Source organism: Hipposideros armiger, unplaced genomic scaffold (assembly GCF_001890085.2).
Source record: "Hipposideros armiger isolate ML-2016 unplaced genomic scaffold, ASM189008v1 scaffold_176, whole genome shotgun sequence".
In the NCBI taxonomy this organism is placed as follows: Eukaryota; Metazoa; Chordata; class Mammalia; order Chiroptera; family Hipposideridae; genus Hipposideros; species Hipposideros armiger.
This window is the reverse complement of record NW_017731526.1, coordinates 1,508,699-1,532,642: the sequence shown is the minus strand read 5'-3', so window position 1 is coordinate 1,532,642 and position 23,944 is coordinate 1,508,699. Positions and strand designations below refer to the sequence as shown.

The window sequence follows — 23,944 nt, the reverse complement described above, 5'->3', positions numbered from 1 at the left end:
GCGGCGGCGGATGGAGCCGCGATGGAGGGCTCTCTGACTGTCCGCCAGGTAAGGGGCGCCTCGCTGGGGTGGGTTCCCAAGCGGTGGTTTATCAGTTTTCTTCGCGATGATTGTTTGAACCCTCTCAGATTATGATAATTAATTTCTCCCTTCCCTTTTCTTGGTGCTCTTTGGAGTACTGTCGAAAGTTGTTACCAAGGAAACGGTTTCCTGTGCTTCCTGCGAGCCTTTCCCCTCTGGTCGGTGGTGGGAAGCTATGCTTCTCTGTGGGCGTGGAGTGCAGGAACTTGGTCCCGCAGTGACCAATTCCAGATAGATGTCTCAGCCTAAGGGTCCATTGACCCAGGAATGCTCCACTGTCATGGTTCTGACCCAATCACGTTGATTCAGTTGCACCCTCTTCCTGTAACTGTCAGCTCTTGATTAAAGGGTTCTGCCTAGAAAGTTTAAATCCCTGTGCTGTGAACTATGGTTTTGGTTTCAGCTAGTTTTGTGATTTGTTTGCTACCTTATTTGATAAATGGAAGAACTTTTTGATTTATCTTCAGGGTGAAAACCTACTGTTGCTGCAGGAGTATCTACATTTCTGAATACTCTTTTCATTACTTTTACACTGGTTCCATATTTTATTTTTATATACATACATACATATATATATATATATACATATTAAGAGAATTGCAATCAGTGCAGTACCTTTTATTTGAGTAGCATTTTACAGTTTACAAAACGGCACAGGCACTCAAGCAATTGTTGAATGAACAAATGATGAATGTAGTATTTCAGTTGATTCTCAAAACATTACTTGGACATAGGCAAGACAGATATTCATTAATCAGTCATTCATTCAACAATGTCCCTGGCGCTGGGTGTTTGGCATAAGAGAGTGAGCAACACAGACGTAATCCGTGCTCTCCATGAGTTTATTGTCTAGACTAGAGAGAATCATCACCCCTACTATAGAGTTGAGAAAACAGATTTAGGGAGATTTGAGTGACTGCCAGTGACCACACAGCTAAGTTAGAGAGATAGGACTTACGTGTCGCCACTCTACAAATCCAGAATGGATGCCACACACGCCATGAAGGTATGAAGAGGTTTATTACATATGTAAAGGCTTATTACTTATGTACTTACATAATGAAAGGAAGAGCACAGCAGGCTTCTCAAGCATATCTGAAATGACTTGAAAGGTCAAGGAAAGGAGGCTGGCTCCAGGTTAGGGGACGGGGTTAGGGGGCGGGGTCAGTGTGAGGGTTCCTGTGTGTGGTCAGGGGCTTGCTTGGTTTGACTCGTCCACCACATCAAAGGAAAGAGCACCCAGGCTTTCTTACCAACTGGCTCATTTGAGGGACAGAAGAGGAAGAAGGAGGGGTGAGGCTTAAAAGCTGTCAGCAAACAAACAAACTGAATGAGAGTCCTTATTTGTAGTTCACCCCTGATGACTGAAACGTATCATTTTTCATTTAGTTGAATTTGAACTTAAGCAAGCCATCATGGCTCTCCGTGAGGCCTGAGGGCTGAAGCCAGTAAGGAAGATAAACGTTCCGTCGAATGCCTTGGTCAAGAGTCCAGTGATACGTATTTTGAGAAACACAATGAGTGCCTTTGGTCACTGAGTAATGTCTGAAACTCTGATGGGGATAAAGAGTGTCCTGGTGAGGCCTTTTATTATGGCTTTAGGATATGTAGAGACATGTGTGACTTTGATTTATATTTTGAGTATCTATGAAGCAAGAGAGTTCCAGAGTTCTTTACCCCAAAGGGCACAACTCTGAGGCAGTGGCCCTAGAATCTCCAAAAATATGCAGATGGCTCCAGTTGTTAGCCAAAGCACTCACTGTGAAGATGACTGTGGGAAGTTCAGCCAATTGTGCTGACCCTTGGGTTCCCTCCTTTATCAGGGACATCCTGGTTAAGGGATGAAAAGCAGTAGGTCTCTAGCAGCTCCATCATGTGTAATGGTGGTGATTGTCCACCAAAAAGCAAGTTTGTCCATCAAAACTTCAAATGATAGTTTGAAGAGTACAAAGTATTGCTGTTCACTCAGTCGAACCCAAGCTGCTCCCCAGGTATTAGAGGGATTTAGAAGAGAGGGGACCTCTTCCAATACCATGATACCTGACAAAGGAATGAGGATAGGGGAGGCCATGCCCTCCTGCAGGTGGGATGTGCCAGAGGACTCAGATTTGGTTCTATCCTGAAGAAAGGAGGACTTGGTGGCTGTGCTGAGCTTGCAAGGTGTTGCTTCCAGGACCCAAGGCATAACGGGCAGCTGGGATGGAGGGTCAGAGGCCCCATTCCCAGTGAGTCCAGTATCCTGGCAGTAATTGCTGCTCTAATGGCATATAGTGTGGGGCTGAGGAGATAGCTTCTTTCATCAGAAGCCTGTGGAAAACTTATGGACCTTTTTATGGGTGGTTCAGGGACTCCAGGAGCCATGAAAAAAGGCTGCTTCAGTCTTCACAGTGAAGGATTGTGTGTGTGTGTCTGTGTCTGTGTGTGTGTGTTGGAGAGGGAGTAGCATTAATGAGAGTGCCTGTAAATTATAATTTTGACCAATTTTACAATCTTTCTGGGGAGGGGACCCCATTCAGCATGGACTGTTTTGCAAGTAACAGCATAAATAGGCCTAAGTAAAATGAGGAATATATTGCCTCGAGAACTCCCAAAAGCCTAAAAGATGTTGGGCTTGTTTTAATGTTGTAGGTGCTGACAGGGTCTATTGCCCTTGGTTTACCAAATAATTTTCAGGCATTTAACCAAAGTGGCAGGCCTTACATTATGTGTGGGGCAATGGGTCATCCCTGATGTGAGCTCCTTTCTGAGTATTTGTATATCCTGAATGGGTGTGTCAAAAGAATGTCCTCAGAGAGGGGATGTAATCAAGGTAATGTCATACCTGTGCTCCTGGAGAAAAATGGGATACAGTTAAGATTTTGCCTGTAAAGGCTGCATGTAATGGCAAGGCTTTTGAGATACCTTATGTGTAGCTAGGTAAAGGTATATTGTGTACCTCTGGAGGTGAAAGCAAACTGTTACTGAGAGAGGCACTGAAACATTGAAAGGGGCACTGAACAGAACATATTAGTCAAACATTTACTTGTTTCTGATTGGATGGAGTCAGTAATTTCAATAGTTGGATATAGGGGCCTTCATGGGTTGGACCACAGCATCAAGGATACAATAGTCAACTGTGAAACACCTTTCATTTTTCCAACTTTAACAGGCCACATTGGGCTGTTAAATGGAGAAACAGTAGGGATAACCACTCTTTCACTAATTCTTGTATAATAAATCTCAATCTTTGAAGCCCCGTTTTATTTTGCATTGATCTGTTTTAGCTATTTTAACTAGGGATTGGGGTGGGGTGGTTGGTCCATAGGGTTCCACTTTTGAAAAATCCAATTTGTAAGCTCCAAAGACTTGATTTAAATTTATTACTCATTGGGTCAGAGTGTCCACTTCCACTATAGGTTATGTTAGGGCAATGTGTACTATGACCAGGGAGAATTTAGGCAAGGCAGTAGTTCTGGTGGTTAAGGTGAGACATACCTATTCGTTGTCTGTTTCATGTTGAGTAATTCCCCTAAGATTATTGGGAGTACATGGTTTAAATTTAGTGAGATCTCCAAGTATAGCTGTAGTTTGAGCCCAGTATTGATTAAAGCCATGAAGACTTGCCAGTTGATACATTTCAGCAGGTGTTGACGTTAATGCAAAACCTATGCTGAAGAGGTGGAAAAACCAATCTTTGTCTTTTGTTGTATAAATTATTTTAATAAGTTTTAGATTTCCAACTATGCCACATTGTGTTTCCAACTTCTGTTTCAGTTTTTGGTTTGTTTATTTGTTTCTTTCCCTTGTATCCAACTTTGTTTCTTTTTCTCTCATTTTGGTGGTTAATGAATGAATATACTTCAGGTAGAGGAGGTCCTTTCTACCCTTTCATATTTATAAATTTCTTCTTCCAGAGAGCCTTAACTCAGTATCACCAGGGTTATGTGCTTCCCTTATGGTTACTTTATAGAGTGTAAGAACCCCAAGATTAAGTTGAGCTTGAATTAACCCTTTGCTGTGCTACATGGGTGCCATGGGTGCTTCTCCCTGTAAACCCGGGGATCGGGATTTTTGTTACAATGGAGTATAGGTGGCAGCAGCCGCAGCAGAGGTATTTAAGGGTCCTGGTGAGCTGTGTGCTCTTATAATGGATGCTCTCCCTCCCCCTCCACACCTCCCTTTTCTCTCTTCCATTTTTGACTCCATAATGACTGCTCTTTCATGAGTGACCACTGGATGGGCCTGTATCTTGCATAGGGCATAATCTTTCCCCTGAGTGCTCTATAGATTGGGGGCCAATGCCTGGTTGAGACATCTGATGCGTTTATTTTAATTCCACTGTTTGTATAGACCAGAGTTAATTTACCAATTTTCCTACCAATGGACAGTACGGTTGTTTGTACTTTTTTAGTATTACAAATATTGTTGACTCCACGGGCACATTAAATTGCTGGGTTGTAGTATATACCCTTCTTAGGCTCTACTAGGCATTGCAAATTATTCTCTAAAGAGGTTGAACCAGTTGTCATTCCCATTACTTTTTTTTTTTTTTTTACTGTGTAATTGTTTCTATAGCTGACTAAGAACTTCTGGAGACTCGGATCTTTGTTTTATTCATTTTTGAATTCCTAGTGCCAACTAAACTACCTAACAAATGGCAGTAGTTGGAAAATATTTGTTGCATGTGTAAATGTATGAACTATGGAAACAAAACTATATCTAATTACTGTTTTCTGCAAGCTTAAATGTTATCCTTTTCAAGTTAATTTATGTATTTTGAACATTACCTTATTTCTTTTTAAAATGGACATTTCTCAATAAGTAATTTAAATTGTTTGATACTTGTTCTCAGGTGATAAACGAAGGGAATTCAAGCTTTGCCACCGAGTCACAGGAAGAGTTAGAGGAGAACCCTAGTCCAATTGTGGATGAGAATAATATAGTGTCAGCTAAAAAACAGGGGCCACATTTACATAACTGGAGTGGTGACTGGAGCTTTTGGGTAATATTTTTTCCTTTCTTATATCTTCATTTTAATTTTAAATACTCATTTTCTTTAAGTCTACAGAAATTCATATAATATTTGTAATATTTTCTTATTAGCCTCTAGATTTCAGGTATTTTAAGTTTTAGTACAGAGTCCCAAAGACACTTCTGTTCATGCTCTCCTTTGGCCACTAGAATGCACTGTTGTCTGGTTTGATGGAGTGGAATTATCTGCTTCAGTTACCCTGGGAGAAAACTATACCATGGAATCGGATTGCACTTACATTGTTCACTGTACTGGCAGAGACCAACATTATACAGAAACCATATTTCTGAATGTTACTGAGAAGCCAGCTATTTTACACAATTTTAATTTAAAGATTTAGTTCCTGTACCTAAAAGGAAGTTTAACAGTGTTTGACTTGTAGTGTATAATGATTATAAGATAAGTTTTAAAGCTAGGTGTTTCATACTCTGCACTGTGCTCACTTGAATGCATAACCTGGATAAGCTTCGGGTTTCCCCACTGTAAAATGAGACTACTGTTTGTTGATTAGGTGCATAGTCTTTTGGTAAGCACATTGCTGTTACCATATGTTTGCTAGGCTAGTAATTATTATATTGAGGAGTCGTTCTAAATCTAGCAATTCTTATGAGAGTTATGAGCCATTTGATAGAATCTGGCATAATGCAACTGTAAGTGAAATTTATATAAGATTATAAGGCATATATGGTTCCAATATTAATTTATTAGAAAGCTGATCTCTTGAGGATTAGGTATGCTTGGTAGCAGAATTTCTAATAATTTTAGAGTAGACCAAAAAAGACTTATTATTAACAGGTTATAAGGATTTGTACAAGTATCATAAATCTGTTCATAATCAGCAGAATTGGCATTATTTTTGGTCACAGTTAGAGAAAGTTTATGACTATTCTAGTGTTTTGACCCTTTTGCACTGTGATTTTTATAGCTTATGTTATAGATTAGAAAACCTTTATAGTTCCAAAGGCTATGTACAAGGTTAAAGTTACTGTGGTTCCTCTTGGCAGACTTGCTGCAAGAAATAGAGTAAAGCAAGAGAAGCAAAAAGCAGGGAATGAAGATTTAGAAACAGAAGGAGAGAAAAAAAACAATGTATTTTACAGCTTTGCTACTGAAAGTGTAGTATGTAGGGCTAGAAGACTCAGCATCATATGTCAGCTGATTAAAAATGCAGAAGCCTGGGCCCAACCTCAGACCTACTGAATCAGAATCTTCATTTTCACAAGATTTCCAAGGGATTTGCATGCACATTCAAGTTTGAGAAACACTGGTTTAGAGTGTTGTAGGTTTACTCTTGCTTAGTTTAGGTCTCTATGCTGATTGCAAGCACTTTATCTTTTATGTGAATTTTTATATGAATTTTTGTATGAATTCACATGGAATAGACTTAAAAACAAATGCAGCATATCAGAAGCTTTACTGACTTTTCCAGAGGTCACTTACCCAGAAACCAGAACTATCAGAATGTAGAAGCAAACAAAAATGAAAAAGAACCTGAATAGTTAAATCAAAGTTCATACTGCTATATATTGTAAGAGGAAAATTCCTTAAGCCTTCATTTGGAATTTCTTTCTTTCTTTCTTTTCTTTTTTTTTTTCTTTGTTAGTTTCAGGTGTACAAAACAATGCAATAAATATGCTTTTTACTCCTCACAAAGTGAGAACCCCCCTTCCCATGGAATTTCCTTAATACATTTTTGACATTTTTTTTTAAAAAATTTTATTGGGGAATTGGGGGAGGAGAACAGTGCTGGGGAATCATGGTAAGGGGAACAGACAAGTTGCTGTCCTTTTGTTCTTCAGTCTAGTTGTAGAGGACGTTGCTTCACTGGCCTATGTTGGTATCATCATTGCGCTCTTCCCGGGTGAGGCAGATTGGTCACCGGCCTCTGGATGGCCACTCATGGCAGCTCTTGGCAGCTCACACTGGCTACTGGCCGCTCACGGTAGCTTATGGCAGCCCACTGTAGCAGGGGCTGCAGCTTACACCATCACTGGCAACTCACGGCAGCCCAGCTCCAGGTTGAACTGCTGTTCATCATCTTAGCTGTAGAGGGCAGTGTCACTGGTCCTCATGTGGGATCCGAACCAGGGCCCTGCTGCTCAGAGCTGGAGTCCCAAGCCAGCTCTTAACCAATGCGGCACTCGGCCGGCCCGACATATGTTTTTTTTAAGCCTAATAGATAAATTGATTCCCATTTTGTAGTTGAATAGACTATTGGAGATAGGGGAATTACTTGGTGATAACACATAGACAGTAGTAAGAAATGATAGCAGAAGCTCAAAAAATGTAGCAACCTTGGCCTTTTAATATGGCAGCCAAAGGTCTATGCAAATAATTTGGCCCTAATATTATACTATAACTGATAGAAATGGTATTTAAGAAGTCTGGAAAATAATATACTTCTCTGCTATTTTAAATCCACCTGCTTCTACCACTGACTCCACCAGGTTGCTATAACATTTTCATGTTCTGCCAATAAAGTAGGAATTGAATGAGTACAGTGAAATAGTGGAGTTCACTGATGGATCCAAAATGAACACAAGCAAGACTAGTAGCATAACAGGAAAATATTCATGAGGCACATTACCTGGTAGTTAAACAAAGAATTAAAAGAATGTCAGAGCTATTTCACTGGAACATCCAAGGAATCTGAATTTGTGTGTCTTTTCAGTTTTGGAAGGTTTCTACCAAAAAGGATTGATAACCTCCCCTCTCCCTCCCATCCCCCAATACATGACTTTTATTGCATCTTTAAAACAAATAAGCCTGAGGAGTCACTTGACATCTTGGCATTTCTGTAGCTTGACAACTTAAGTCTTATTCACCAGCCTGATGAACTGTTCCTTTTTCAGAAACATAGATCCAAAATTTTTCTGTTATCCTTGTTTTGAACTGTTGTGGCTTTTTGAATCAAAGCAGCTGAATTTGTTACAAGTTTAAAATAATTTTCTTCAAGAATTAACTCATCTTTCTGGACTCGAGATACTGAACAAGCAACACCTGACCTCATCTGAACCCTGTGGATGTATTTTTCATCCAATTAATTTCAGATTTCAAACAAGAGAACCATTCCCCTAAATAATGACATTGATAGGGAAGTGAGTACACGCAGACCTCATCTTGTAATGGAAGCCCAATGTAACACCCTTGATCGTGTTCCGTACATGACTACAGGTAGTGGGAACAGTAGCTAGTTCCTTTCTATTTCCCATTTGTCAACTGGAGCCTCTTCTTTTTCTTTATAAGGAGACTGAGTTCTACATTGATATGATTGAAGTCCCTTTACGTGGTGCCTTTGGGGCCATTCACAATAACTGTGTGTCCCTTCAGAGTGATGTCCACGTTTTCTAGACTGTCCACAGTCTGATTGCTGAGAATGGTCTTCATCCTTGCAGTAAATGTGGCAAAAAAGCAAGGATTGATAACTTTTTAAAGTTTTGGTAGTTAAAAGAGGCTCCAGAGGCCTGGAAAATTCACTAATGTGGAATAACTCATATATTCTGGCCTGGCTAACTCAGTTGTTCCACAGTAGTGAATTCAGAGGGCAGCATGATATTAATATAACTGAACAAATTGGAGATTGGGAACAAAACATGTGGGGTGGAGAGTATGCTCTGTCCCTGGTGATTTCACCTTGTGGTACTCTTAATAATGAACTTTAACCTGCCTGGCCTAAGGGTGACTCACATATAAAATTGGAGATCAGGCCACAGTATTGCAACATTGGTATGTCTTGAATCAGTAGCAGAAAAAAGGGGGTTTATGGCTAGCAAGTGCTCATAATTTCCAGTCCTGGTAGTGATGTAGCAATCATAAAAATCTCTGGGCATACTCAGTGGGTGTACATTACATGGAGAACACCTTTCTTTAAGATTGTCCCAGTGGTACAAAGGTAAAAAAGTTCTGGATAAGAGGACCTACTATTTGTAATATTGGAAAATGTATTTTGATGATTTCCCATAATTAAAAAAATTGTGAAAACTTAAAAGGATACAAGAAAGTGAACCAAAGTTTATTGAAGTTTTTTTTTTCACTGAAGTTGATTTCTTTTAGACCCTATCCATTTAATCTTGTTCTGCTTAACAGATTGGCAAGTAAGTATGATTAAATCGCCATAGCAATTGATAGTGATATCAACAGTGGCAGATTTTCTATTTCAATTCTGTGATATAAAGATAGGAATATTAATATTTGCATTTATTTTAGTTTTTATTTAAAAATGAAAGTATTTAATTCTAGTATGTGGGACATGAGTTGCATTATTAACTTTTTAAATTTATTGTTTTTAGTTTCAGATATACAAAGCAACATAATAGTTAGACATTTAAACCCCTCATAAAGTGATAACCCACCCTCCAAGCTACTACCCCTCTGACATCTTATATAACTGTTACAATACCATTGATTATCTTCCCTATGTTGTACTCCATACTCCATGACTATGTATACCTATATATTTAGTTATAGTTGACATTCAATATTATTGTACTACAGTTTCAGGTGTATAGTGCATTGGCAGGCATCTACACAGCCTATGACGTGCTTCCCCTGATAAGTTCAGTGCCCATCTGGCACCTTACATGATCTTTACAACATTGTTGATCATATTCCCCATACTGTATTTCTTTCTTTCTTTCTTTCTTCCTTTCTTTCTTTCTTCCTTTCTTTCTCTCTTTCTGTCTTTCTCTCTCTCTCTCTTTTAAGATTTTATTGGGGAATTGGGGGGAGGGGAACAGCCAAGTTGTTGTCCTTCAGTCTTAGTTGTGGAGGGTGCAGCTAGCTCAGCTCCAAGTCCAGTTGCCATCCAGCTGCCTGTTGGCAGCTTGTGGAACTGGCAACCTTGTTGTTCGGAGTACGTGCTTTCGCCAGCTGAGCCATCTTGCCAAAAGCTCAGCAGCAGCTCAGCTCCTGGGCAGTGTCACTGGCCCATGTGGGAATCGAACCGATGGCCCTGTTGCTCAGAGCTCGCACTCTTAAGCCAACTCTTAACCAACTGAGCCACTTAGCCGGCCTCCAATTTGTACTTCTTAACCTCGTCCCCTTTCACCTATCTTTAACCCCCTTCCCATCTTAAAGAAGTGCCTCTAAGATTCCTTGTAATACTGGTTTAGTGGTGATGAACTCCTTCATCTTTTTCTTGCTTGGAAAGCTCCTTATCTGTCCTTCAATTCTAAATGACAGCTTTGCTGGGTAGAGTAATCTTGGTTGTAGGTCCTTGCTTTTCATCACCTGGAATATTTTCTGCCACTCCTTTCTTGCCTGCAAAGTTTCTGTTGAGAAGAAATCAACGGACAGTCTTATGGGAGCTCCCATGTAGGTAACTAACTGCTTTTCTCTTGCAGCAGCTCTCTTTGTCTTTAACCTTTGGCATTTTAATTATGATGTGTCTTGGTGTTGGCCTCTTTTGGTTTATCTTGTTTGGGACTCTCTGTGCTTCCTGGGCTTGTATGTCTATTTCCTTTACCAGGTTAGGGAAGTTTTCTGTCATTATTTCTTCAAATAGGTTTTCAATTCCTTGCTCTCTCGCGTCTCCTTCTGATACCCCTATAATGTGAATGTTGGTATGCTTGATATTGTCCCAGAAGGCCCTCTTAAACTCTGCTAAATTTTTAGGATTCTTTTTTGTTTTTGCTTTTCTGGTTGGGTGTTTTCTGCTACCTTATCTTCTACATTGCTGGTTGGATCTTCTGCTTCATCTAATCTACTGTTGATTCCCTGTAATATATTCTTCATTTTTGTTATTGTATCCTTTATTTCTGACTGGTTCTTTTTCATGGTTTCCGTCTCCATTTTTATGTTTCCTATCTCTCTGTTGAAGTTCTCCCTGAGATCAGTGAGTATCCTATAAACAGTGTTTGGAACTCTGAGTCTGATAGATTGCTTATCTCTGTTTCGCTTAGTTCTTTTTCTGGAGCTTTGTTCTGCTCTTTAATTTGGGACATGTTTCTTTGTATCCCTATTTTGGCTGCCTCCCTGTGTTTGTTTCTATGTATCAGGTAGGGCTGATATGTCTTCCAGTCTTAGTAGAGTTGCCTTATGTAGTAGGTTTCAGTGGCACAGTCTTTGTGGTCACCTGAGACACGTACTCCAGGTGTGTCCCTTATGTGGGTTGAGCCTTGGTTGATAATTGCACATCAGTGGGAAGGACTGACCCTTGAGCTCACTGGTTGTGAGAATTGGCCTTCACTGCAGTGGAAGAGTTGTTGTGCAGGGGCTGATCCTATTGAGCAGAATCTGCCTCAGCAGGACTCTGGTGCCTACCCAATCTGCCCCTTGGGTATATCTTGGAGACCGCTCCTTTTGAAGCTGGCCACTGGGGGCACCAGCCCCAGGACCACCTTGGAGGGGATCTGCTGTTGGTCAAGTTCAGTCATCACCTGTGCCTCACCCGGGGCCACCCAGCAGGAGCCAGAAAGAAATCCACAGATGGCTGCCACCCGTGCTGAGCTTGGATGCACCTTGAGAGGCCAAGCAGTGAACCAAGGCTGGCTGCTGCTAGTGCCGGCTTAGGGCTGCTCAACCAGAGGTACATACAGGACACGCTCAAGCCAGATGCTAAGTATCTGGTTTCCACAAACCTTTTTTTTTTTTTAAAGATTTTATTGGGGAATTGGGGGAGGAGAACAGCGCTGGGGAATCGGGGGAAGGGGAACAGACAAGTTGCTGTCCTTTTGTTCTTCAGTCTAGTTGTGGAGGACGTTGCTTCACTGGCCCATGTTGGTATTATCATTGCGCTCTTCCCGGGTGAGGCAGATCTGTCGCCGGCCTCTGGATGGCCACTCACGGCGGCTCTTGGCAGCTTACATCAGCTGCCGGCTACACATGGTAGCTTATGGCAGCCCACTGCAGCCTACGCCATCACTGGCGACTCATGGCTGCCCAGCTCCAATTTGAGCTGTTGTTCACCATCTTATCTGTAAAGGGCAGTGTCACTGGCCCTCATGTGGGATCTGAACTGGGGTTCTGCTGCTCAGAGCCAGCATCCCAAGCCTGCTTTTAACCAACACAGCACTCGGCCGGCCCTCCACGAACCTTTGAGAGACCCTAGGAGAGTCTGCAGCTTGAGCCAAGGTAGGTGGTGTGCGTGAAAAAGCCACTGAAAGCAGCCTGGGTGTGCCTGAAAGTTGGGTGGGGCCAGGTCTCAAATCACCAGCGTATGGCGGCCACCTGTGTTTGCACGTGGGGAAGGGGGATGGCTCAACAAAGAAACAATGGCCTCCACCAGCTCCCCAGTCCAGGAGAAAGCCATCTCTCCAGTCCCCGTCCCAAGCCAGGCAACTCAATTCCCCACCATTAGTTTTGAATTTTTCTAGATCACAGTCAAGTTTTTTTCTAGTTGTACAGGAGATTGGAAGTCTTGACTCTGTACTTTATCATTTACTTAATGCGTGATCATAATCGTATCATTCATAGGTAAGCTTTTCTACTTATAAGTGGGGGATAAAACTTGCCACAAATCTGATTTAGAGGTACATCATGTGGATTAATTAATATTGCACTGTTAAATAATAAAAAAAAAGCCCAGGAGGATTAATTAGTATGTTTGTAACATACTTTGGAAACTTTGGGAAGAGGCTTTCTAGAATCCCCACAACATATCTTGGATTTATTCAACCTAAAAAGATATTTCACATTTTCACTTTGATAGCTGATAAAAAAGAATAAAGTCATTTTACAGTGTCTGTTGGATTAAAAGTGTATTTTATCCAATTAAAAATTTTAATTATAGATAGATATTGTTTGAAAACCTAGCTTTTAATACATTCAGATTTAATTAGAAAGGAATAGAAACTAACATTTATGGAAATATGAAGCTAGGACTATTTAACTTTAAAGCTCCTCTGCCTCAAAGTACTTACAAATGCTGGATGAAGTGTTATAAACATCTTTTTAAAATGCATGTCTGGGCTCACAAAATAGCAAGGGAAATACCTAAGGGTTTAAAAAGAAGAGGGAACTGATTACCAGAGCTGTAAGCACATGAGCTAATGCTGAGGTAACCCTGAGGAATTTATTAGTCTCAGTAACTAAAGCTTTAATGGCCACATTGGGATAGGAAATGATGCCTTGGACTTGTATGAATTGGAACTAAGAACTGTTTATAAAGCCACAACTCTCGAAGAGTTACACCCTCTGTGAAAGGTAGACTAGGAAAAAACCCACCTACACCTGTAGGTGGAAGACAAGCTTATCTGTATAAACTTAGGCTTGGGATGGTAGGGGGCAGGAAGTGTTCCTAAGAGTATATAACTATAGTTCATCTCATGAAGTTTTAGAACTTGAATTTATTACTTTATGAACGAGCAGAAGGAGATTGAATAAATAGTATATTAGATCCTCAAAAACTTGAGATAAAACTACCAGATAAAGACTACAAAGCAGTCATTTGATATTAAAGATTTAAAAAATTAGTTTTAGGTGTACAAAACAATGTAATAGTTACCCATTTACACCTCTCTCAAAGTGATAACCCCCTCCCCCAATCTACTACCCCTCTGATATCATATATAGCTGTTACAATTTAATTGACTATTCCCTATGCTGTACTCCACATCCTGTGACTATATATATATATATATATATATATATATATATATATATATATATATATATTAAATTATAGTTGGCATTCATTATTATTCAGCTTCGGCTTCAGGTATACACTGCTGTGGTAAAGCATTTACACCATCCATGAAGTGGATGATATTATTAAAGATTTAATAGAAGGAACTAAAAATATGATAAATGGATAAGGCATTCTCAAAAACACTAGGCAGATTTGAAAAACAACCAAATACAACTTCTAGAAATGAATGATACAGTCATTGATGTAATAAATTAAAAATTCAGTGGACGTCGGAAATAGCAGCTAAAGAGAAAATCAGTAAACTGAAAGATATATATGAGGAAATTATTCAGATTATACCAGTGAGAGAATATTTTAAGATAAAAGAAAAGGAGAGAAGCTCATTATGAATCTAATAAAGAGTTTCAGAAGGTGAACATAGAGAATGAGCAATAGGAAATATCCAAAGAGAATATGCTTAAAAAATTTCCACTTTTGATGAAAGACTTCAGAATCAGGAACTACAGTGAGTCTGTCATAGGATAAACTAAGAGAGTATGTGAGCAAACCCATTATAATAGAAGTGACAAAGGTAGATATACACGAATTAAGATAGGAATAGTCTTATTAATTCATTTGAGTTTCTTTTATACACCAGACTGTTTAAGTGAACAGGACAGTTGTCTGTACCATTCTCGAGCTGACAGTCCAGAATGGGAAATGGATAGTATACAAATAAGCAAATGTGTAATATGTCAGATAGTGATAGAAGCTCTGAAATAAAAAAAGAGAATGTAAAGGTGTAGAGAATCACATGGGAGGCAGTAGCATTTTTAGTCAGTAAAGGTTCCTGAGGAGGTACCATTTGAGAGAGCCCTGTATAGGGTTGGGGGTGGGGAAGGAAGACAAAGGAAAAAAGCAAATGAATTTTGTGAGGAAGGGGAAAAGGGAGTGGTGGTCTCGGGAAAGGCCTGAGGCAGGAGTGAGATTGGCTTGTTTGATAAACAGCTTCCTGATAGGCTCAGGTGTGGTGAGTGATGGAAAGAGAAAGTTCAAGGATGATTCCTAGGTTTCTTATCAGTGCAACAGGGTGCATGGATCCACCATTTAGGAGAAGACAAAGACTGGGGGAGAAGTAAGTTTTGGGGTTTTGATATGTTGTATTTTCATTCAGTTCAATTTACGTTTTGGTTTTTCTTGAGACTTTCTCTTTGGCTCATGTATTATTTGGAAATATGTTGTTTAGTGTCTTAAGTGTTTGGAGATTTTTGTGCTACCTTTCTGTTACTCATTTCTGGATTGATTCCATTGTGGTCAGAAAATACACTCTGTATTTCATTTATCTTAAATGTGTTGAGGTAGGACTGAATATATAGTCTATCTTGGTATGTATTCCAATACACTTGATATTATCAGTCTTTAAATTTTTGCTAACTTTAACAATTTGAAATAGTACTTTAGAGAACGTTGATAAACTAGACAAATTCCCTGGAGAGCAAGAACTACTTAAACTGACTCAAGAAGAAATAGAAAAACTGAATAGAGCTATAACAAAGAAATAAATTGAGTTCATTAAAAAAACCCAAACCAAACCAAACCAAAACAAGAAAAAAAATCACAAAATAAAGCTCAGTACCACACGGATTCTACCAAATATTTAAAGAAGAATTAACAGAAATCTTTCAAAACCTCTTTCAAAAAAAAAGAGGAGGGAACGCTTCCAAATCATTTCATGAGGCTAGTAATTCTAAAACAAAACTAATCAAAAATGTTTTCCACTAACAGTGAACAAACTGAAAATGAAATTTAAAAACACTCCATTTGTAATAGCATCAAAAGAATAAAATACTTCAGAATAAATTTAACAAAAGAAGTGTAAGACTTGTGCACTGAAAACCACAAAAACTCATTGAAAGAAATTTAAAAAGTAAGTAAATGGAAAGATATTCCATGTTCATGGATTGGAAGACTTAATATTGTTAAGATGGCAATACTCCCCAAATTGATCTGATCTATAAATTCACTGTCATCCCTATCAAAATCGCAACTGACTTTTTTTTTTATGGAAATTTACAAGTGGAATCTAAGTTCACAAGGAAATGCAAGGGACCCAGAATATCCAAGATAATCTTGAAAAAGAACAAAATTGGAAGAGGCATACTTCCTGATTTCAAAACTTACATAAAACTACAGTAATCAAGATAGTGTGGGGGCCGGCCGAGTGGCGCGATGGTTAAGAACTGGCTTGGGACACCAGAGGGCCCCGATTCGGATCCCACATATGATGGCCAGTGACACTGCCCTCCACAGCTAAGATACTGAACAACAGCTCAACCTGGAGCTGCGCTGATGTGAGTCGCCGGCGACGGCATAGGCTGCAGCCTCTGTGGCAGTGAGTTGCTATGGGCTACCGTATGTAGCCAGCAGCCAGCGTGAGCGGCCAGCAGCCGCAGTGAGCGGCCGTCCAGAAGCCGGCGACTGATCTGCCTCGCCTGGGAAGAGCGCAATGATGGTGCCAACTTGGGCCAGTGAAGCAACGTCCTCCACAACTAGACTGAAGAACAACACTACAGCAACTTGTCTGTTCCCCTTCCCCCAATTCCCCAATAAAAATCTTAAAAAAAAAAAAAGATAGTGTGGCTCTGACATAAGACTAGACATGTAGATTAATGGAATAGAATTGAGAGTCCAGAAATAAACTCTTAAATTTATGGTCAACTGATTTTGACAAGAGTGCCAAAACAATTTAATCATTGCAACAAAATAGGGCTTGGGGTGGTGGTGGTGGTGGTGGGGGTTTGGGGAGAAGTTGGTCAAGGGGTACAAACTTGTACTTAGAAGATGAATAAGCTCTGGAGATCTAATACATAGCATTGTGATTATAGTTAACAGTACTGTATTATATACTTTAAAGTGACTAAGAAACTGGATCTTAAATGTTCCTCACCACAAAAAAGAAATGATAATTATAGGACATGATGGAGGTGTTAGCTAATGTTATGGTGGTAATCATATTGCAATACAGAAATGTATCATATCAACATAATGTTATATGTCAGTTATATCTCAACAACTTTTTTTAAACAGAGGAAAACTAAATGCTTCTCCCTAAGATCAGAAAAAAAAAGCCTTTAGTGTAAAAATATTATAGAATTAAATGATTTTGAATAAACTATAATAAGTTTTGAAACTGTGGAAGTTAAAATTATAATTTAAGTGTTCAGATGATTTCAAATTTTATAAATTTTAGGATTTTTTTAAAATGTGGAAATTGGAAAAATATATAAAGAAGAAAAATAAAATTGTACTTTCACCAACTAAAGAAAACTATTTTGAGATATTTCCTTTTCATTTTTTCTATGTATATGTGCGAATATTTTCCTTTGGCATAATTGGAATCCGTATGTTATATACATTTACATTTTTTTTTAAAAGTTTGACCTGTTGAACTTTTCCCCAGGCCATTAAAAATTACTTAGAATCTTGAGTTTTACTGAGTGTTGTGCACCATCACATTAAGGTTTACAAATTTATTTAACTAGTCCTTTTTTCTAGACATTTAGATTGTTCCCAATTTTTTTTTTTTTTAAAGATTTTTATTGGGTAATTGAGGGGATGGGAACAGTACTGGGGAATTAGGGGAAGGGGAACAGACAAGTTGCTGTCGTTTTGTTCTTCAATCTAGTTGTGGAGGACACTGCTTCACTGGCCCAAGTTGGCACCATCATTGCGCTCTTCCCGGGCGAGGCAGATCAGTCGCCGGCTTCTGGACGGCCGCTCACTGCGGCTGCTGGCCGCTCACGCTGGCTGCTGGCTACACACGGTAGCCCATGGCAACCCACTGCCACAGGGGCTGCAGCCTACGCCGTCGCCGGCGACTCACAGCAGCCCAGCTCCAGGTTGAGCTGTTGTTCAGCATCTTAGCTGTAGAGGGCAGTGTCACTGGCCCTCATATGTGGGATCCGAACCGGGGCCCTCTGGCATCCCAAGCGAGTTCTTAACCATCGCGCCACTCGGCCGGCCCCCAATTTTTTTTTTTTTAAGAAATTTTATTGGGGAACCCATCAGTTCCAAGTCAAGTAGTTGTCTTCAATCTAGTTGTGGAGGGCACAGCTCAGCTCCAAGTCAAATCGTTGTTTTCAATCTAATAGTTGTGGAGGACGCAGCTCACTGACCCATGTGGGAATCGAACTGGCAACCTTGGTGTTTTGAGCCCACACTCTAAATACCTGAGTTAACTGGCCAACCCGGCTCCCCCACAAATTTATACCATTATAAGCATTGCAATGAGCATTTTAAGATAAAATCTCTGTTCAAATGTTTATTTCTTTAGAATAGATTACCATAAGTAGAATTACTTGATTAAAGTCTACATATTGTCTTTTGATATGTATTGCAAACATTTTAAAGAAAAATGGTATCAATTAATACTCCTAGCTGTAGTATGTGAGAGTATATAATAATCTCTTTACACTTTATCCTCATTATGTAATTTTGGTTTAAAATAAATTTGAAATCTTCATTTTAGTGAAAAATCTTTCTAAAATTAGATTATCCTTATGACATGGTGAAACATGTCATCTTTATGAACACTAATTTTTAGTCCTGTTATTCAATTGTTGCACATAAATACTTCTCAAAGCATAGGTTGATTTATAAATAGAATAAATTCTTTTTTTCAATGAGTGGTGAAGATGATTGATTGTTTTGTTGCCTACAACCACATATATGCTGAGAGACACACCTTGGTGTAGGTCAGTATCTTACTTTCTCTCATTTAGGAGGGGAATTCTTGACACATTCATAGTAGCGCTAATGGTATTCTTTAGTGAGATGTTTCCCCGGCAACACTGATAGATCCTGATCTCTAGGAGTTTTGCTTAGAGGCTTTTATTTATTTATTTATTTATTTTCATATACATATCCTTTGAGTCAGTTTTCTTAAAGTATTCAACAAGGTCATATGCATACTAATTTTTGACTCAGAATTTTTCACAGCACATCTTAAACAATTCTGGCCAATGAATTTGACTTACGTTCTTTAACCTGGTATTGCTCTCTTTTTATCTTGCTTGGGGTTTGTAGGGTGTCTTGAATATTTGCTGTCTTCAATCAGATTTGGAATGTTTTTAGCCATTATTGCTACAGATATTTCATCTACCTCATTCTCTGACTCCTATTCTTTCTTCTCTACTTTCCATCATCCTTATAGAAACATTTTGAATCCTAGCACCATGCTGTCTTCTTTCAGAGAGGATTTTCATATATTCTATCAAGGAGCCTGAGATCACCTTATTCCATTTTCAAGGATTAATATGACTTGAGCTGGGCTGTAGTATTTGTATTGTTGATCTGTAATGTTTTTCTATTATTGACAGAGAACATGCTTTGTATGGTTTCAGTCCTTTTAAATTTATTGAAACTTGTTTTGTGGCCTTGCATATTGTCTATTCTGGAGAATGTTCCATGTGCACTTGGAAAGAATACATGTTCTACACTTGTTGAATGAAATGTTTTATAAATGCCAGTTAGGTATGGTTGGTGGATAATGTCCCCCCCAACCCCAATTTTATTGAAATATAGTTGACAAATAAAGTTATAAGCTATTTAAAGTGTAGATGTTGATGATTTGATGTACATATACATGTACATTGTGAAAGAATACATCCCATCTAGTTAGTTACCACATCCATCACCTCACATACTAATTTTTTTTTTGGTGAGGACATTAAGTTCTCTCTTAGCAAATGTCAATTTCAATTATACAATACAGTTTTATCAGCTATAGTCATCATGTCCTACATTAGATCCTCAGACCTTATTCATCTTATATTATAGCTGAAAGTTTGTACCCTTTTACCAGTCTCTCCTTATTACCCCCAGCCTGAAGCCCCTGGCAACCACTTTCTACTCTCTGTTTCTAAGAGTTTGATTTTTCATTTAGATTCCACATTAAAGTGATACCTCCCAGTGTTTATTTTTCTCTGTCTGGCTTACTTCACTTTGTATAATGCCCTCAAGGTCCATCCATGTTGTTGTAAATGGCTGGATAATGTTGTTAAAGTCTTCTATATCTTTGTTGATTTTCTGTATAGTCATTCTATCAATTATTGAGAATGGGTTATTGGTATCTCTAACTTTTTTAAAATAAGTTTTTATATTTCAATTAAGTTGACATTCAATATTATATTAGTTTCTGGTGTACAAAGTAGTGATTAGACATTTATATAACTTACAAAGTGATCACCCTGATAAATCTAGTACCCAGCTGACACCATACATAGTTATGACAATATTATTGCCTATATTTCTTAGGCTATACCCTACATCCCCATGATTACTGTGTAACAACCAATTTGTACTTCTTAATCCCTTCCCCTTTTTCAACCACCCCCCTGACCTCCCTCCCATCTGGCAGCCATCAAAATGTTCTCTATATCTATGAGTTTGTTTCTGTTTGTTCATTTTGTTCTTTAGATTCCACATATAAGCGAAATCACATTGCATCTGTCTTACTGTGTCTGAAATACTCCACTCAGCACAATACCTTCCAGGTCCATCCATGCTGCTGCGGATGGCAAGAACCCATTCCCTTCCATGGCTGAACAATATTCCATTGTATATGTACCACCCCCTCTTTATCCATTCATCCATTGATGGACACCCAGGCTGCCTTCACATCTTAGCCATTGTAAACAATGCTGCAATGAACATATGGATGCACATGTCTCTTTGAAGTAGTATTTTAGGTGCCTTTGGATAAATACCCAGAAGTGGGATTACTGGGTCCTTCTATATCTATTGTTATAACCTTTGTTTTAAAGTCTATTTTGTCTGCTATAAGTATTTCTACCCCAGCTTTTTTTGTTTGTTTGTTTCCATTTTTATGAAATATCTTTTTCCATCCCTTTACTTTTAATCTGTGTGTGTCTTTTGATCTGAAGTGAGTCTCTTCTAGTCAGCCTACATATGGGTCTTGTTTTCTTATCCACTTGCCACCCTATATCTTTTGATTGGAGTATTTAGTCTATTTACATTTAAAGTAATTATTGATACATATGTGATTATTGCCATTTTATTATTCATTTTTGATCTTTTTGTTTCTTAAGGAAGTCCTTGTAATATTTCTTGTAATACTATTTTGATGGTGATGAACCCCTTTAGCTTTTTTTTTTTGTCAGAGAAGCTCTTTATCCTCTGATTCTAAATGATAGCTTTGCTGGGTAGGGTAATCTTGGTTATAGATCCTTACTTTTCATCACTTTGAATATTTTGTGCCAATCCCTTCTGGCCTACAAAGTTTCCGTTGAGAAATAAGCTGACAGTCTTATGCAAGCTCCCTTGTAGGTAAATAACTGCTTTTCTCTTAGTGTTTTTAAGATTCTCTCTTTGTCTTTAACCTTTGGCATTTTAATTATGATGTGTCTTGGTGTAGGCCTTTTGGGGTACATTTTGTTTGGCACTCTCTGCACTTTCTGTGCTTGTATGTCTATTTCTTTCACCAGGCTAGGGAAGTTTTCCGGTATTATTTCTTCAAATAAGCTTTCAATACCTTGCTCTCTCTCTTCCTCTTTTGGTATTCTTAGGATGCAAATGTTGGTATGCTTGATGTTGTCCCAGAGGACCCTTAAACTATCCTCATTTTTTTTGGATTCTTTTTTGCTGTTCTAGTTAGGTGTTTTCTGCTACCTTATCTTCTAAATCGCAGATTCAATCCTCTGTTCATCTAATCTACTGTTGATTCCTTCTAATGTATTCTTTATTTCAATTGTTATATTTTTCATTTCTAATTGGTTCTTTTTTTATGTTTTCTATTTCCATTTTTATGTTTCCTATCTCTTCGTTGAAATTCTCACTGAGATCATTGAGCATCCTTACAACCAGTGTTTAGAACTCTGTGTCTGGTAGGTTGCTTGTCTCTATTTTGTTTAGTTCTTTTTCTGGAGCTTTATTCTTTTGGCAGGGAGGGGCATATTTCTTTCTGTCCCTATTTTGGCTGCCTTCCTTTGTTTGTTTCTATGTATTAGGCATGGCTGTTATGTCTCCCAGTCTTAGTAGAGTGGTCTTATGTAGTAGGTGTCTTGTGGGTCCCAGTGGCACAGTCTCTCTAGTCACCTGAGCCAGTGTTCCAGGTGTGTCCCTTGTGTGGGTTGTATGTGCTCTCCTGTTGTAGTTGAACCTTGGTTGCTGTTTGCATGTTAGTGGGAAGGATTAACCCTCAGGCTGATTGGTTGTGTTGGCTGTGAGTACAGTGGAAGAGCTGTTGTTCTGGGGCTGATCTTGTGGAGCAGGATTTGCTTTAGCAGGGCTCTGATGCCTGCCTACTTTGCCCCTTGGGTGTGTTGTCCTTGGAGGTGGCTGGGTAGTGCTCCGGCTCAGTCTGAAGCTGGTCACCAGGTGTGCTGGCCCTGGGGCCTCCTGGGAGGGGCCCTTCTACAGGCCTTGTTTAGTTGCAGCCTGTGCTCTGCCCAGGGCCAACTGGCATGCACCACAAAGCAATCCACAAATGGCCATCCCCTGCGTTGGGTTGAAGTTGCCTAGCAGAGGCTAGGCTTTGAACTGACTCTGGCTGCCATCAGTGCTGGGTTTGGGGCAGCTTAGCAAGAGATATGGGCATGCTGAGGCCAGATAGTGCTTATTTGGGGTTTGTGATCCTTTGTGAGATTTTAGGAAAGTTTATGGCATGAGCCAAGACAGGCTGCTTGTATGGAAAAGCCACTGGAAATGGCTTGCGGGGGTTGGGCCCGCAAGTTGGGTGGGGCGGGATATCTGGGAATCACCAGGGTGGGGCGAACAGTGATAGCCAGGTTGATGGAGATTCAGATATGGTGCTCCCCTAAGTTTGTATGTTGGGAGGAAAGAGAGTTCAACAAAGTAACAATGGATTCTGCCAGCTCCTCCATCCATCCGAGAGAAAGCTGCCCTGCATCCTTCGAACTGAAGCCAAACAACTCAGTTCCTTCCCGTATATTCCTGGAACATTTCAAGCTGCTGCCCCAGTGCTGGAGCTTGGACTGAGTTTATCAGTGAGTCTGTGCGTGGTCCCTTTAAGAGGAGTTCCTGGAATTCCAGTCACTCTTCATCTCACTCAGCTACAATCTCTGCTGGGGACTTCTTTTCCTGGCAACGGAACCCTGGGCTGGGAAGCCTTACCCCCCATGAGGGACTTCTGCAGCTGAGATATTTCTCCCAATTTTTAACCACCACACACGGATGTGGGACTAGCCTGTCCCACGTCTCCACCCTTCTTATTATTCCTGGTGTAGTTTCCTCTGTATGTCCTTAGTTGTAGGACCTTTGTTCAGCTGGACTTCAGGCCATTCTCAGTGATGGTTGTTCTGTAGTATAGTTGTAATTGTGATGTGGTCATGATAGGAGCAAGCCCATCATTTACCTACTCTACCATCTTGACCTGAAATGGTATCTCAAACTTATGTTAAATGGTCTGTTTTTCAATCATGTGTCAGTTTTTGCTTCATGTATTTGGGTCTTTGGTTTTAATTGTGTATATATTTATAATTATTGTATCTTCCTCTCATATTGACCTTTTTATTAATATTATCATAAAAATGTCTCTTAGTGTCTAGTAATATTTTTTGTCTTAAAATCAATTTCAGCTGATAGTAATATAGCCACTCAAGTTCTCTTGTGGTTACTGTTTGCATGGTATATCTTTTCTATCCTTTCACTTTCAGCCTCTTTGTGTTTTTGGATTTAAGGTATGTGTCTCTTGTAAACAGCATATAGTTGGGTCTTTTTATCCAGTTTGACAATCTCTGTGTTTAGTCCATTTATATTTATTGCAGTTATAAAAAAGTTTATTTATGAGTAGCTATTTTGCTATTTGTTTTCACTATGTTTCATGTCTTTGTTGTTCTCTTTCTTTCTATATCAAATATGTGTAAGGTACCATTTTAATTCTTTTTGGTTTATAAAATGTATTTGAGGGTTTTTAATTCATTGCTGAAGGATTATAGTATGCATCTTAACTTCATACAGTAACTTCAGATTACTAACCTAATTCTGCTAAAATATTGAACCTTTGCTTCAACCTCAGTCTATTACCTCTCCCCTCCCTTTGTGCTATTGTCATATTTATTGCTTCTATAGATTTTTTTTAAAGCTTTTTATTGGGGAATTTGGGGATGGGAACAGTGCTGGGGAATTGGGGGAAGGGGAACAGACAAGTTGCTGTTGTTTTGTTCTTCACTCTAGTTGTGGAGGACGTTGCTTCACTGGCCCAAGTTGGCACCATCATTGCGCTCTTCCCAGGCGAGGCAGATCAG

The 23,944-nt window shown here is 39.3% G+C and overlaps 1 protein-coding gene across 4 annotated transcripts in view; it reads left to right on the top strand.

Annotated features, from left to right (window-relative positions):
- GRAMD1C (GRAM domain containing 1C) overlaps positions 1–23,944 on the top strand; it is a 101,949-nt gene continuing 78,005 nt past the window's right edge. For 2 of the 4 annotated variants that reach the window (XM_019652207.1, XM_019652206.1), the window contains exon 1: positions 1–48. In XM_019652207.1, the coding sequence (XP_019507752.1) occupies positions 22–48 (27 nt within the window). In that variant the 5' untranslated portion in view covers positions 1–21. Of the gene's footprint in view, positions 49–4,912; positions 5,063–23,944 lie in introns of all 4 variants that reach the window. The other 2 variants (XM_019652211.1, XM_019652208.1) reach the window with 2 other exon arrangements.